The sequence below is a fragment of the Triticum aestivum genome, chromosome 1B (assembly GCF_018294505.1).
Source record: "Triticum aestivum cultivar Chinese Spring chromosome 1B, IWGSC CS RefSeq v2.1, whole genome shotgun sequence".
Lineage (NCBI taxonomy): Eukaryota > Viridiplantae > Streptophyta > Magnoliopsida > Poales > Poaceae > Triticum > Triticum aestivum.
Genome location: NC_057795.1, coordinates 640,491,083 through 640,508,548, shown reverse-complemented (window position 1 = coordinate 640,508,548; position 17,466 = coordinate 640,491,083). Strand labels below are relative to the sequence as shown.

At 46.6% G+C, this 17,466-nt stretch overlaps 1 protein-coding gene across 1 annotated transcript; it reads left to right on the top strand.

Moving 5' to 3' along the window:
* The first annotated feature begins 650 nt into the window (after positions 1-650).
* On the top strand, positions 651-1,241 carry LOC123098034 (uncharacterized). Its single transcript, XM_044519908.1, has one exon. The coding sequence runs from the start codon at positions 786-788 to the stop codon at positions 1,056-1,058; it is 273 nt and encodes a 90-aa protein (XP_044375843.1). The 5' UTR covers positions 651-785; the 3' UTR covers positions 1,059-1,241.
* Positions 1,242-17,466: the final 16,225 nt, after the last annotated feature.

Sequence of the window (17,466 nt, the reverse complement as noted above, 5' to 3'; positions counted from 1 at the left end):
GGTTCTTCGTAAGGCGTTTCATCCCGGTTGAGTCGACTCCACCTTCTCAATAGTGACAAGACGTATTGTCCGAATATCGGTGGTCTCACCTTCTTCGAACAACCAATAGAGGCAAGCATCTCCTCCTCCCATGATGTCCCCGCCGCTTACTCTGCTCCAGAGCGAGCATTCGATGTCCATCCTCTTTTCATGTGGTGTTTTTTAGAAAACTCTCTTCATGTAGTAATAATATTGGTTAATATACTAGTGCTATACTAAAGGGGTCAGGTTAAAATTTCGCACCGGCACCTCAAAATCTCAGGAACGGCTCTGTATCTAGCATGGCTCTCGAAGCCTGGGCGTCATGCGATTTGATCGTTTTGTGAGAAAAAAATAGATTGGGATTTTTTCGCGCTAAAGTGTTACCAAGTGCCAGGTTTGTCAGTTTTCGCGGGCAGACAAAGCAGCACAGGAGGAAAAGAAGATAAACACGCGCGAAAGCCCGAAACAGCGAGACGGTTGCAACCTCCACGACGCCACCGCGTGCGTCACGAGGCTCTCCCTCGCAGCCGCGTCCACGAATATTCTGGACTCCTCCAGCGCTACAAACCGCCATGACCAAATCTTCGACCATGACCATACTCCGCCGTATATAAGCCGGGTCGCGTTCCCTCTCCTTTCACCAACCCGAGCAAGCAAGCAAAGCCAATTGATTGAGTTGAAGCAAAGTTACAGAGCGTGCCCGCAAGAAAGCATCGGCCACCGGAGCAGCTGCAGGAATCATCCCCGTCTCCAACCAATCAAGCATGGAGAAGGTGTTAGCCTTCTCCATCCTGAGCGCGTCGCCGGCCGACATCGCCGCCGGCGCCGGCGCCGGGGCCAGCTGGGCTCGGTTCTCCTGGCAGGGGAGGAAGCTGCAGGACGACGGCCAGGCCAGAGCAGGGCAAGAGGGGAAGCAGGGCGGTCCACCGTCGGAGGCGGAGCAGCAGCCGGACAAGGGGAGATCGCCGACGTTGCGGCCGCGGTTCGCGCCGGAGTTCGACGGGATCGACTGCTTCGAGACCATCGTGTGCCACTGATCAGCGAGTGAATCACGAGCTGCTCTGCTCGTGGTCCAGCCGCGCGTGTGTGCGAGACTAATTATTTCTTCGTCTGATCACCGTATGATCGGCGTGTTCATTTGTTGTTCACTTGTGCTTCTGACTGAAGCCGCGTGTTGTACAGAATACAGAGCTATAAAGAAACCCATTTCGCCGTGATTATTTGGATAAGCTTTGGTTTCTAAGGCTTGACGTCGTGACGGAGCAGAGATGTTCAGTCAGACGTACTAATCCAGAACTGGAACCGCCCAACCCGAAAAGTGGCGGACACGTGCGAGCTACAGCTCGCTAGATGTCCAAACTACCCTCACACTGAAACCGCAGCTTGCTACACCACCCAAGAACCAGCACACGCGTCACGTAGAGGAGGGCTTGCCGTGGTACACCTGCAGCTCGGCCCCACATGGCAGTGAGTTGGAAGCGGCCTCACGAGACTCGCAGCTATCCCCTCATAAAAAGGGATTGAGGACCATGTTTTTTTATTGCCTGAATTATTTAGCATATGTGTCGCGTGGTAAGGGATCGAAGGCCCATTTAACGGCAATTTAAGCATAGTCTTTTTTAACCCTGTATAGATCCAAGTGCTCGTATACACGCGCATACACTCACCCTTATAAACGCACACATATACCCTACCTCTATGAGCATCTTCGCGCATACACTCATCCCTATATACGCACACATATACCCTACCTCTATGAGCATCTTCGAAAGACTGAGCCGACAGATCATCTTGAAATTTACAAAGTCACAGTATGCACCTTGTCATCGACGGGAACGTCTCCTCTCACTGAATGGACATAACACGAAATCCTGAAATAAATCCAGTAATAAATGCGAACACCAGGACTTGAATCCTACTGGACCGGGGATACCATAGTCCCTTTAACCATCCAACCACAAGTTGGTTCACATAGTCTAATACGTACTCGCTCTATATTACAAAAACGTCATATATTATGAAACGGAGGGAGTAATAATTTTTCAGTCATACATACAATAAATAGGACATGAGCATATAAGTATACTTGATGATCAATAGTCTCTTTAATTTAGGTGTCGCAGTCCGTCCGCTTCATCTCCGGTTGCCTTAGGGCCATGGGACAGGAGTGGATCTCGGCCATTGCCGGTGGAAGGGCTTCATTTTTATATCTTTCTTCAAGTTTTGTTAGGGTTTGTGTCCTGCTCAGGAAAAATAAGACGGCGACGACTCCATGAAAATGGAAGAAGGTTCTCCCTGCCTAGGCCCCGTTCTGGTGGTTCTAGCATCGTCGGTGGGCATGTGGAGGTGTGTTTTTCTGGCAGATTTACCTTTGATAGATTTCCTCAGATCTGTTCGTCGTTTGTTTTTGTTCTTGTGTCTTCAGGTTGGATTCTTCTGATTTACGCTACTCTTCATCGGCGGCGGTTGCTGCTCTGTTGCGCTGGTCCTATGGAGCCTTAGCGCGATGAATTTTTGACTGCCTACTACAACAAGTTTTGCTCTGCTCCGATGAGGGATGGACGATGAATACGGTGCGCCTTTAGCTTGCTTCAGTGCTTGTAGTCGTCACTAGGCGGTTTATGAATCTGAATGTAGTTTTTATAATTTCTAGTGTTTCGTTGTATTATCATGACTGAAGATGAATAGATCGAAAGTTTTCTCGAAACAAAATAGTCTCTTTAATTTTTCTTATATGAATCATCAAAACTATGGGTCAACAATGCCTCGAAAAACCGAGGGTGGACATATGACTTTTTTGTCCACCCCTAATCCAAGACGACTAGGGCAAACTTTTGTCCTCGGACATCATCGGCGAGCCCGTGGATTCGCATCCCCTCTACATGTCGCTCCGGTGGCCGGTGGCGGGGAAGGGAATCCCAGTGCCTCCGCTCCGGTTATTAGTTTAGATTAGGGCTTTTTAGTGTTTGCAGGTGCGGCGCTCGGGCAGATGATGGTGTTTCTTCTTCGAGATTGTCTTCCGAGATTTATCCTCCTCGAGTTCGTCTGTTTGGAAATAGTTGATGGAGCTTCGGGGTAGATTCATATTGTCTCCATGAGACGGTGATGTTAGGGTTTCGTTGAGCAACGATAGACTGAAAGAAAGTGGTTGTGAGTACCCCTTTTGTAGGAACAGCCACGAGATGGCGTGGTGGCGCCCCTCCCTTTGGGGCGTGTTTGGTTGCCTGCATGAGGCCCGGCCTGACTCGTGCGGGATGCAAACGGGCCGATTGGTTGCCTGCTTTTACTGTTCGGCCCGCATGGCAAGAACCTTAAAGCAGCTCCGAGCCAGGCCCACTGGAAACTGCCGAATCGGCAGCTTCTCTCGAGCCAGGTCGAACGGAAGCGCAGCAAGCAGGCCCTTGCACGAGGAGAAACGAGAGGGATGTGAGGTGATTACATCGTGTCTTCTTCAACCTCGAGTAACCTCATCTCTAATCTGCTCTCTCCCTTGTCCCTCTAATCTACACAACGGTGCTTAAGAGCATCTCCAGCCGCACCCCAATAGGCCCTCCCCAGGCGTTTTTCCACGCCGGCGCCAAAAAATGCCCCAGTCGCGCCCCCAAGACACCGAATTCCGCCGGCTCAGCCTGTTTTTGCGCCCGGCGATCGCAGGCCGAAGCCGGCGCACTGCGGGGCGCACGGGGGCTCCGGTGCAAGGGAAAAGCGCACCTGGGGCCACACTGTCACGCGAAAAGTCAAGCCGACTATCCAGATTCGCCTCCGACCCCCCCCCCCCCCCACTGCTCGGCCGCCACACTGCCGATCCTGGCGCCGTCCACCACCCAGCACAGCAGATAGACCATTCCCCACCGGAAAAGAGAAGAGGTTTCACCGAGGCAGCTGTTGGGGAACGCAGTAATGTCAAAAAATTTCCTACACACACGGAAGATCATGGTGATGATATAGCAACGAGAGGGGAGAGTGTTCGTCCACGTACCCTCGTAGACCGTAAGCGGAAGCGTTATGACAACGCGGTTGATCTAGTCGTACGTCTTCATGATCCGACCGATCCAAGCACCGAACGTACGGCACCTCCGAGTTCAGCACATGTTCAGCTCGATGACGATCCCCGGGCTCCGATCCAGCAAAGCTTCGGGGATGAGTTCCGTCAGCACGACGGTGTGGTGACGATGATGATGCTCTACCGCCGTAGGGCTTCGCCTAAACTCCGCGACGATATGACCGAGGTGGAATATGGTGGAGAGGGGCACCGCACACGGCTAAGGAATGATCCGTAGATCAACTTGTGTGCCTAGGGTGCCCCCCCGCCCCCGTATATAAAGGAGCCAGGGGGGAGGAGGCGGCCGGCCAAGGAGGGCGCGCCAAGGGGGGAGTCCTACTCCCACCGGGAGTAGGACTCCCTTCTTTCCTAGTTGGAATAGGAGAAGGGGGGGAAGAGGAGGAAGAGGGGAAGGAAAGGGGGGGCGCCGCCCCCCTTCCCTTGTCCTATTCGGACTAGGAGGGGGAGGGGCGCGCGGCCCCCTCCTGGCTCCTTCTCTCTTCTCCCTCGTGGCCCATGTAGGCCCATTAACCGCCCGGGGGGTTCCGGTAACCTCCCGGTACTCCGGTAAAATGCCGATTTCACCCGGAACCATTCCAATGTCCAAACATATGCTTCCAATATATCAATCTTTATGTCTCGACCATTCCGAGACTCCTCGTCATGTTCGTGATCACATCTGGGACTCCGAACAAACTTCGGTACATCAAAACTTGTAAACTCATAATAAAACTGTCATCGAAATGTTAAGCGTGCGGACCCTACGGGTTCGAGAACTATGTAGACATGACCTAAAACCATTCTCGGTCAATAACCAATAGCGGGACCTGGATGCCCATATTGGTTCCTACATATTCTACGAAGATCTTTATCGGTCAAACCGCATAACAACATACGTTGTTCCCTTTGTCATCGGTATGTTACTTGCCCGAGATTTGATCGTCGGTATCCAATACCTAGTTCAATCTCGTTACCGGCAAGTCTCTTTACTCGTTCTGTAATACGTCATCTCATAGCTAACTTATTAGTTATAATGCTTGCAAGGCTTAAGTGATGAGTATTACCGAGAGGGCCCAGAGATACCTCTCCGACAATCGGAGTGACAAAACCTAATCTCGAAATACGCCAACTCAACATGTACCTTCGGAGACACCTGTAGTACTCCTTTATAATCACCCAGTTACGTTGTGACGTTTGGTAGTACCCAAAGTGTTCTTTCGGTAAACGGAGTTGCATATTTCTCATAGTTGCAGGAACATGTATAAGTCATGAAGAAAGCAATAGCAGAATACTAAACGATCAAGTGCTAAGCTAACGGGATGGGTCATGTCAACCACATCATTCTTCTAATGATGTGATCCCATTAATCAAATGACAACACATGTCTATGGTTAGGAAACATAACCATCTTTGATTAATGAGCTAGTCAAGTAGAGGCATACTAGTGACTATATGTTTGTCTATGTATTCACACATGTATCATGTTTCCGGTTAATACAATTCTAGCATGAATAATAAATATTTATCATGATATGAGGAAATAAATAATAACTTTATTATTGCCTCTAGGGCATATTTCCTTCAGTCTCCCACTTGCACTAGAGTCAATAATCTAGATTACATAGTAATGATTCTAACACCCATGGAGTTTTGGTGTTGATCATGTTTTGCTTGTGAGAGAGGCTTAGTCAACGGGTCTGCAACATTCAGATCCGTATGTATTTTGCAAATCTCTATGTCTCCCACTTGGACTTGGTCCCGAATGGAATTGAAGCGTCTCTTGATGTGCTTGGTCCTCTTGTGAAATCTGGATTCCTTTGCCAAAGCAATTGCACCAGTATTGTCACAGAAGATCTTCATTGGTCCCGATGCACTAGGTATGACACCTAGATCGGTAATGAACTCCTTCATCCAGACTCCTTCATTTGCTGCTTCAGAAGCAGCTATGTACTCCGCTTCACATGTAGATCGGCGCTTTGTTTAGAACTGCACCAACTTACAGCTCCACCGTTTAATATAAACATGTATCCGGTTTGTGATTTAGAATCGTCCGGATCAGTGTCAAAGCTTGCATCGACGTAACCTTTTATTCAAAATTTTGTCAAGGTATGTGCTTTGTGAAAGTCCTATTAAGCGTCTTGATCTATCTCTATAGATCTTGATGCCTAATATGTAAGCAGCTTCACCGAGGTCTTTCATTGAAAAACTTTTATTCAAGTATCCCTTTATGCTATCCAGAAATTCTATATCATTTCCAATTAACAATATGTCATCTACATATAAAATCAGAAATGCTACAGAGCTCCCACTCACTTTCTTGTAAATACAGGCTTCTCCAAAAGTCTGTATAAAACCATATGCTTTGATCACACTATCAAAGCATTTATTCCAACTCCGAGAGGCTTGCACCAGTCCATAAATGGATCGTTGGATCTTGCACACTTTGTTAGCATCTTTTGGATCAACAAAACCTTCTGGTTGCATCATATACAACTCTTCTTCCAGAAATCCATTCAGGAACGCAGTTTTGACATCCATTTGCCATATTTCATAATCATAAAATGCGGCAATGGCTAACATGATTCGGACAAACTTAAGCATCGCTACGGGTGAGAAAGTCTCATCATAGTCAACCCCTTGAACTTGTCGAAAACCTTTTGCAACAAGTCGAGATTTGTAGACAGTTACATTACCATCAGCGTCAGTCTTCTTCTTGAAGATCCATTTATTCTCGATGGCTTGCCGATCATCGGGCAAGTCAACCAAAGTCCATACTTTGTTCTCATACATGGATCCCATCTCAGATTTCATGGCATCAAGCCATTTTGCGAAATCTGGGCTCATCATCGCTTCCTCATAGTTTGTAGGTTCGTCATGGTCAAGTAACATGACTTCCAGAATAGGATTACCGTACCACTCTGGTGCGGATCTTATTCTGGTTGACCTACGAGGTTCGGTAGTAACTTGATCTGAAGTTTCATGATCAAAATCATTAGCTTCCTCACTGATTGGTGTAGTTGTCACAGGAACCGGTTTCTGTGATGAACTACTTTCCAATAAGGGAGCATGTACAGTTACCTCATCAAGTTCTACTTTCCTCCCACTCACTTCTTTTGAGAGAAACTCCTTCTCTAGAAAGGATCCGAATTTAGCAACAAAAGTCTTGCCTTCAGATCTATGATAGAAGGTGTACCCAATAGTCTCCTTTGGGTATCCTATGAAGACACATTTCTCCGATTTGGGTTTGAGCTTATCTGGGGGTAGTTTCTTCACATAAGCATCGCAGCCCCAAACTTTAAGAAACGACAACTTTGTTTTTTTTGCCAAACCACAGTTCATAAGGTGTCGTCTCAACGGATTTTGATGGTGCCCTATTTAACGTGAATGCGGCCGTCTCTAAAGCATAACCCCAAAACGATAGCGGTAAATCTGTAAGAGACATCATAGATCGCACCATATCTAGTAAAGTACGATTACGACGTTCGGACACACCATTTCGTTGTGGTGTTCCGGGTGGCGTGAGTTGTGAAACTATTCCGTATTGTTTCAAGTGTAGACCAAACTCGTAACTCAAATATTCTCCTCCACGATCAGATCGTAGAAACTTTATTTTCTTGTTACGATGATTTTCCACTTCACTCTGAAATTCTTTGAACTTTTCAAATGTTTCAGACTTGTGTTTCATTAAGTAGATATACCCATATCTGCTCAAATCATCTGTGAAGGTGAGAAAATAACGATACCCGCCGCGAGCCTCAACATTCATTGGACCACAAACATCAGTATGTATGATCTCCAACAAATCAATTGCTTGCTCCATAGTTCCGGAGAACGACGTTTTAGTCATCTTGCCCATGAGGCACGGTTCGCAAGTACCAAGTGATTCATAATCAAGTGATTCCAAAAGCCCATCAGTATGGAGTTTCTTCATGCGCTTTACACCGATATGACCTAAACGGCAGTGCCACAAATAAGTTGCACTATCGTTATCAACTCTGCATCTTTTGGTTTCAACACTATGAATATGTGTATCACTACTATCGAGATTTAATAAAAATAGACCAGTCTTCAAGGGTGCATGACCATAAAAGATATTACTCATATAAATAGAACAACCATTATTCTCTGATTTAAATGAATAACCGTCTCGCATCAAACAAGATCCAGATATAATGTTCATGCTCAACGCTGGCACCAAATAACAATTATTTAGGTCTAAAACTAATCCCGATGGTAGATGTAGAGGTAGCGTGCCGACCGCGATCACATCGACTTTGGAACCATTTCCCACGCGCATCGTCACCTCGTCCTTAGCTAATCTTCGCTTAATTCATAGTCCCTGTTTCGAGTTGCAAATATTAGCAACAGAACCAGTATCAAATACCCAGGTGCTATTGCGAGCATTAGTAAGGTACACATCAATAACATGTATATCACATATACCTTTGTTCACTTTGCCATCCTTCTTATCTGCCAAATACTTGGGGCAATTCCGCTTCCAATGTCCAGTCTGCTTGCAGTAGAAGCACTTAGTTTCAGGCTTAGGTCCAGACTTGGGTTTCTTCTCTTGAGCAGCAACTTGCTTGCCGTTCTTTTTGAAGTTCCCCTTCTTCTTCCCTTTGCCCTTTTTCTTGAAACTGGTGGTCTTGTTAACCATCAACACTTGATGCTCCTTTTTGATTTCTACCTCCGCAGCTTTTAGCATTGCAAAGAGCTCGGGAATAGTTTTGTTCATCCCTTGCATATTACAGTTCATCACGAAGCTCTTGTAGCTTGGTGGTAGTGATTGGAGAATTCTGTCAATGACACTATCATCAGGAAGATTAACTCCCAGTTGAATCAAGTGATTATTATACCCAGACATTTTGAGTATGTGTTCACTGATAGAACTATTCTCCTCCATCTTGCAGCTGTAGAACTTATTGGAGACTTCATATCTCTCAATCCGGGCATTTGCTTGAAATATTAACTTCAACTCCTGGAACATCTCATATGCTCCATGACGTTCAAAACGTCGTTGAAGACCCGGTTCTAAGCCGTAAAGCATGGCCCACTGAACTATAGAGTAGTCATCAGCTTTGCTCTGCCAGACGTTCTTAACATTGTCAGTTGCATCAGCAGCAGGCCTGGCACCCAGCGGTGCTTCCAGGACGTAACTTTTCTGTGCAGCAATGAGGATAATCCTCAGGTTACGGACCCAGGCCGTGTAATTGCTACCATCATCTTTCAACTTTGCTTTCTCAAGGAACGCATTAAAATTCAACGGAACAACAACATGAGCCATCTATCTACAAACAAACATAGACAAGCGAAATACTATCAGGTACTAAGTTCATGATAAATTTAAGTTCAATTAATCATATTTACTTAAGAACTCCCACTTAGACAGACATCTCTCTAGTCATCTAAGTGATCACGTGATCCAAATCAACTAAACCATGTTCGATCATCACGTGAGATGGAGTAGTTTCAATGGTGAACATCACTATGTTGATCATATCTACTATATGATTCACGTTCGACCTTTCGGTCTCCGTGTTCCGAGGCCATATCTGTATATGCTAGGCTCGTCAAGCATGACCTGAGTATTCCGTGTGCGCAACTGTTTTGCACCCGTTGTATTTGAACGTAGAGCCTATCACACCCGATCATCACGTGGTGTCTCAGCACGAAGAACTTTCGCAATGGTGCATACTCAGGGAGAACACTTCTTGATTATTAAGTGAGAGATCATCTTAAAATGCTACCATCAATCAAAGCAAGATAAGATGCATAAAGGATAAACATCACATGCAATCAATATAAGTGATATGATATGGCCATCATCATCTTGTGCTTGTGATCTCCATCTTCGAAGCACCGTCATGATCACCATCGTCACCGGCGCAACACCTTGATCTCCATCGTAGCATCGTTGTCGTTATGCCATCTATTGCTTCTACGACTATCGCTACCGCTTAGTGATAAAGTAAAGCAATTACAGGGCGTTTGCATTTCATACAATAAAGCGACAACCATATGGCTCCTGCCAGTTGCCGATAACTTCAGTTACAAAACATGATCATCTCATACAATAAAATATAGCATCACGTCTTGACCATATCATATGACAACATGCCCTGCAAAAACAAGTTAGACGTCCTCTACTTTGTTGTTGCAAATTTTACGTGGCTGCTACGGGCTTAGCAAGAACCGTTCTTACCTACGCATTAAAACCACAACGATAGTTTGTCAAGTTGGTGCTGTTTTAACCCTCGCAAGGACCGGGCGTAGCCACACTCGGTTCAACTAAAGTGAGAGAGACAGACACCCGCCGGTCACCTTTAAGCAACGAGTGCTCGTAGCGGTGAAACCAGTCTCGCGTAAGCGTACGCGTAATGTCGGTCTGGGCCGCTTCATCTCACAATGCCGCCGAACCAAAGTATGACATGCTGGTAAGCAGTATGACTTATATCGCCCACAACTCACTTGTGTTCTACTCGTGCATATAACATCAACGCATAAAACCAGGCTCGGATGCCACTGTTGGGGAACGCAGTAATTTCAAAAAGTTTCCTACGCACACGCAAGATCATGGTGATGATATAGCAACGAGAGGAGAGAGTGTTCGTCCACGTACCCTCGTAGACCTTAAGCGGAAGTGTTATGACAACGCGGTTGATGTAGTCGTACGTCTTCACGATCCGACCAATCCAAGCACCGAACGTACGACACCTCCGAGTTCAGCACACGTTCAGCTCGATGACGATCCCCGGGCTCCGATCCAGCAAAGCTTCGGGGATGAGTTCCGTCAGCACGACGGCGTGGTGATGATGATGATGCTCTACCGGCGCAGGGCTTTGCCTAAACTCCGCGACGATATGACCGAGGTGGAATATGGTGGAGAGGGGCACCGCACACGGCTAAGGAACGATCCGTAGATCAACTTGTGTGTCTAGAGTGCCCCCCCGCCCTCGTATATAAAGGAGCCAGGGGGGAGGAGGCGGCCGGCCAAGGAGGGCGCGCCAAGGGGGGAGTCCTACTCCCACCGGGAGTAGGACTCCCTTCTTTCCTAGTTGGAATAGGAGAAGGGGGGGGGGGAAGAGGAGGAAGAGGGGAAGGAAAGGGGGGGCGCCGCCCCCCTTCCCTTGTCCTATTCGGACTAGGAGGGGGAGGGGCGCACGGCCCCCTCCTGGCTCCTTCTCTCTTCTCCCTCGTGGCCCATGTAGGCCCATTAACCCCCTGGGGGGTTCCGGTAACCTCCCGGTACTCCGGTAAGATGCCGATTTCACCCGGAACCATTCCGATGTCCAAACATAGGCTTCCAATATATCAATCTTTATGTCTCGACCATTCCAAGACTCCTCGTCATGTCCGTGATCACATTCGGGACTCCGAACAAACTTCGGTACATCAAAACTTGTAAACTCATAATAAAACTGTCATCGAAACGTTAAGCGTGCGGACCCTACGGGTTCGAGAACTATGTAGACATGACCTAAAACCATTCTCGGTCAATAACCAATAACGGGACCTGGATGCCCATATTGGTTCCTACATATTCTACGAAGATCTTTATCGGTCAAACCGCATAACAACATACGTTGTTCCCTTTGTCATCGGTATGTTACTTGCCCGAGATTTGATCGTCGGTATCCAATACCTAGTTCATTCTCGTTACCGGCAAGTCTCTTTACTCGTTCTGTAATACGTCATCTCATAACTAACTTATTAGTTATAATGCTTGCAAGGCTTAAGTGATGAGTATTACCGAGAGGGCCCAGAGATACCTCTCCGACAATCGGAGTGACAAAACCTAATCTCGAAATACGCCAACTCAACATGTACCTTCGGAGACACCTGTAGTACTCCTTTATAATCACCCAGTTACGTTGTGACGTTTGGTAGTACCCAAAGTGTTCTTCCGGTAAACGGGAGTTGCATATTTCTCATAGTTGCAGGAACATGTATAAGTCATGAAGAAAGCAATAGCAGAATACTAAACGATCAAGTGCTAAGCTAACGGGATGGGTCATGTCAATCACATCATGCTTCTAATGATGTGATCCCATTAATCAAATGACAACACATGTCTATGGTTAGGAAACATAACCATCTTTGATTAATGAGCTAGTCAAGTAGAGGCATACTAGTGACTATATGTTTGTCTATGTATTCACACATGTATCATGTTTCCGGTTAATACAATTCTAGCATGAATAATAAACATTTATCATGATATGAGGAAATACATAATAACTTTATTATTGCCTCTAGGGCATATTTCCTTCAGCAGCCTCTCCACCGGCATCCAGAAAACTTTTTCGGCGTTCCGGCCGCGCAGGGCCTCTGCACCAGCGGGTGTGTGCCCACCTCTCCCGCAAGGTGTTCGGTTATTTGCCCGGCCTGGCAATGGACTCGAACGATCATAAAGATCATGACTTGCTGTGTCATCTTGCATAACATGATCATTGAGAGCAAGCAGGAAGAGTCAGTGTTTGACACCGAACCATATTATAGGCAGGTTCCTCTTGGCCAAGTTGATCACCAACTACTGGCAACCTGAACTTCCTACCTCAATATGCGTCAAGAGATCCAAGACCCACAGGTGCATCAAGAACTGCAACACGATCTGGTGGAGCACCTATGGAGGCTCAAGGGCGATGCCGGAAATGACATGTGATGAAATATGAGTTTTTATTTTTTTGAACTATATAATTTGTATTGAAATATTTGTTGAACTATTTGATTTCTATTGATTTTTTTGTGATGAACTATGGAGGCAAAAACACGCCGAAACACGCTAAACCACGTCGAACTATGTGATGAATTATTTGATTTCTATTTGTTTAATTATTCATGGGAGAATTCATGCCGAAACACGCCAAACCGCGCCGAATATAGATCGATTCACACAGATATCAGACCGTTTTTGGACGAAAGTGGCTGAATAATGGACTGAAATTGGCGCGTAGAGGTGACAGCTGGGTACCTGACGGTGTCCTGGACTAGGGGGTACTCACCATGTCGTTCCCCGATCAGTTAGATTGGGCCGAGGACCCCATGGCCGTATACTCATGGGCCAGTTCGGACAGTTGTCGCATACAAGGAAGATTCCACAAGACTTGGTGATCAAGACAAGGACTCCTCCCCCACCGGCGTATTCGGCTAGGACTCTTGTTATCCTAGGCCTCTGGTACATTATATAAACCGAGGCTAGGCTAGTCGATAGAGTATTATTATGACATTACTCATCATACCTCTAGGGTTTGGACCACAACATATGATCTCGAGGTAGATCAACTCTTGTAACCCCTATACTCATTATAGTCAATCAAGCAGCATGTAGGGTATTATCTCATCAAGAGAGCCCGAAGCTGGGTAAAATCCCGTGTTCATGTTACCATTGATCCTAAGACGCACAGCTTGGGACCCCCTACCCGAGATCCGCCGGTTTTGACGCCGACATTGGTGCTTTCATTGAGAGTTCCGCTATGTGATCGGCGAAAGGATCAATGGCTCGACTACAGGTCAACTGCAACGTCGGTTTCTTCGTCACCAGCTTGACTGGTCACCTAGACTTGACCGAGGACTATGCCCTACCTCCGATCGTCATGTTCGGATGAGGGCCTTCATCAACATCAACTCCGATCTCTATCAAGATCATGGAGGAGTCACCCATGGAGCTCGGGGGCTCAACATCAATATTGCCCTTGGGCGACCATGCTGTTTTTCTGGGCAGCAAACTCGTATCCGCCGCCACCGCCTCCTCGGGTGTCGCCTAAACGATTGCTTTGGTGGAATTATGCAGAATTAAGTCTACAACAACCCTGCAAAGATTTCGTCGAGTTCCTATATATGGAGGAATCTCCGGCAATCTCCATATACTGGAGCCGTGTTGAATGTGGACGAGAATCCGGACGACTTTTGGAGCGGGGTGTCCAGCATCTAGCTCGGATGTCCTTTGGAAGATCCAACCGTTGATCGGCTGCGGAATTCCCATATCTACCACCTGCCAAACATTCAGCTTGATCCGACCGTCCAAACTCCGGAAACCTTCTGATTAGTGCATCACTTTTCGGACATGTTTTCTGCGCGAGAGCGAATCCGACCCGAGTTCATCTTCTTTATGAACGGGATTCCGGACATCCTGTTTGAAGGAAGTTTTCGTATGGGGTATTGTGTTTTATTCTCAAACACATCCCATTAATATTAAAAGTATTCTTACAATACGAACTTCACCGTCGCGCCGGTGTCAAACCAGCCCGACAACATCACTCCACGGCGGCCGACATGCGTTAGACACGTCGTCGCTTTGTTGAGCCGAGCTTAATTTCTTCGGATCATTATCTCGGCAAGCCGAACAATAGTTCGGCATCGCGAAGGATAAATCGTCACCAACATCGCCGCCCCACGGATTACACAGAGCGGGCACACCGGCATCGTCGCACGGTCACTTTATCAAGACAACATTGACCACGTCACAAGCTACGACCTGCATCGGCATAGCCGCACTGTTGCTTCTTCAAGCCGATGTCCATCATGCCGAACTACTTCAACACCCCAGCTGACACGGCAGCTGCAACGTCTCCTTACCGACCTGCTCCGTCACCTCGGCTAGACCGAGTACTTCACTATCTCTTCATCAACTTACTTCAGAGACTTCGGCATCACCAGTCGACCAACTTTATCACATTAGCTGAACCACGGGCTTCGCCGTGGCGAGCCAACCTTTGCCAGGATTGTCGTGCCATCGCTTCATCGCCCATCATGCAATGGGTGTGCGGATCGAGTCCCAATTTTGGGAGTAACCTTTCTTTGAACCGCTACAACAAATAAACCAGGTGCTATTAATCCCAGCAATTTTTGCTTGTTTGGGTTTATTTTTTCCAAGGAATTATTACTCTGCTTTGTGCCATCATCTATAAACAGGTCTATCAAATGGTGGCCGCATTAATGACGGTTGCGAGGTGGCTCGGTCAGTTTCCGTGCATAGTTCGGCGAACGCCATATCCGGAACTCGGACTGACCTGTGAATTCGGGCTTTGTCATGCCTTCATTGCGTCACGCCGACGTCCTGCATCGACACTGACATCGACGCTCAGGCCATACCTCTTTCGTTATTTACTTCACTTGTATTAGACAAGTAGAAGAATTTTTTTTAACATTATTATCTTTATTTGTCATTTCTTTTGGTTTGCACTATTTTATCTGTGCAGCCAATCGACTCAGACTGAGCCGTGTTATCGCCTTGGTGCGCCGACCTGCTCCATTACTGCGGCTGGACTGGGGGCTTCATCTTCTCGGAGTGCCGGACTCTCTGCTCGGCCACCTTGGGACCAGCCTGGGGGCTGGAATCCTGTCCCACATCAAGCTCGAACCACGTCATCAATGCCGAACATATCAACCAGCTAAATTTCTTTCATGCTCAAAAACTTTCAGTCTTAAATTTTGTTCGGTTTGGACAAGCATTATACTTTTTTGGCAAAAAGTTGCTTGTGAAAAACTTCCTTGTCCAAACTTTGTTTGTGACACACATATTCAAATACCCCGTTTATTTGGGGGCTCCCTTGATGGAGCTTTTCCTCTTGCATATGATTATACTTGTACGGCTTCGTTCCTTGTTCGTGTATTACGCCACAATATGCACCATGTTGACTTAAGCGACTTGCAAGCTGGGTTGCCTGGCTCCTGTGCTTACCCCTGTGTTCCCGATTGTTCGGCTAGGGAGTAAAGGGAGCACCTCTGCGATTATCACGATCGGTTCATCCGAGCCGGACCTCAGACTGGGTGAAGGCGGAAGCTAGCGCTCTTACTGTTTTCAACATTAGTCGGCACACAACGGAACTCATGAGTACAAAAAATCTATGGCACAAGTCTCATAATGACAATGAGCACCGAAGAAAGGTATCGGTGGGGGTATTATTTTCTTCGAAGATGCTTCTTATACTTTGTTAGTAATATAGCATAAGTTCCCTGAGCGCACTTTGTCTGTTACAGCCTTAAGGCTTGGTTGCCTGGTTATCGGAAACACCGGCAATACTCTCGACAGGTGGAGTACATAACACTTTTCGGTCCTCAACCGAAGAGGGAGAAGCCGATGGTCGGTTAAGATGCGTATAAAGTTCAGGTGAACACATATATGATATAAGTACTTCGGTACATACAATCATTATACATAAAATTCTTTTTACCCAAGTCACTTGGGGGCTCTTAAATTTATATGAGCTGTTTTATAATAAGTGTTCTTCTTCCTAGTTGTTGCAAAGTTTTTTTCTATCACTCCTTTTTTCGACGCGAGTGTGTGGTCAATAGCCCGATTTCCCTCTCATCCACCTTCGGGATAGGAGGTTGAAGCCGTAGGCTGACCCGCTTGAAGTCTTGAGATAGGATGTGTCATGTTAAAGCACGACAGAAGCACAAATTTTTCTCTAAGACCAATTTTCTGATTGGCACCGAACAATTGATCTAGTTTGGACGTCGAGTTTTTTTCTGCCTTTTTTTTGGTTTTCCAATCCTATGGCACTTTTCAACTATTTGTGTGTTTTCCGCATAAGTCTCGCAGTGCAACGCCGGACACCTTTAGATATTTAGCAAAAATTCTCGGATATTGCTATATATGCATCGGTTTCAAATTGTGTCTTCGGTCGATAGTTGGGTTGCCCGGCTCCTGTGCTTGCCTCCTACATTCCGCTTTGTTCGGTTAGGTGCGCAAAAGGAAAACCACTGCGATTGTGCTTCCAGCTCGCATGGTTAAGCACCTCGGTGGAGAAAGCCAAAAACTGACTGTCACAATAAAGCATAAACCGGTCAGCGATCCGATGACTATATTAAATGACAGCCGTTCATAACGTTGGCCGAAGTGTTTACGGCTTGACCTCGGTTGTCGCCGAACACTAAGCAGGGGGCTACTTGCTGGCCTCCCAACTTTAAGCTCCTATGACTAAGTGAAAGTTATAAAACCCGTATATCTGATTGCCTTGTTTCCGCCAACACAACCGCCTTCCGGCACCGAGACGTCGGCTAAGGGTTGTTTTGTTATTTCGGGAACACCATGCGTAGCATCTACAAGGGGGTAGAAGCCGACGATGGGCCACTTTCAGATTATAAACGGTCACAACGGAAGTGAAAATTTGGGTTCATCTAGACCACAGAGTTTGGAAGCTTTTCCCGAACTAAATACCTCAGTATTTTCCTCCCACATTGATCGGAGCTGAAGTTTCATGATCATGCTTAGCATGACAACCCAAAGAAAAGAACCGATAGTGGGACTATTTTCTTTGAACGATGTTTCTTATGTTAAACAATAATATAACATGTCTCTCTGCGTACCTTTGTTTATAAAACCGTATGGCCGGATTGCCTTGTTTGCCACAAATCTTTGCCCTTATAAAGGCTTTATAAAGTGGGACAAACACTCCCTG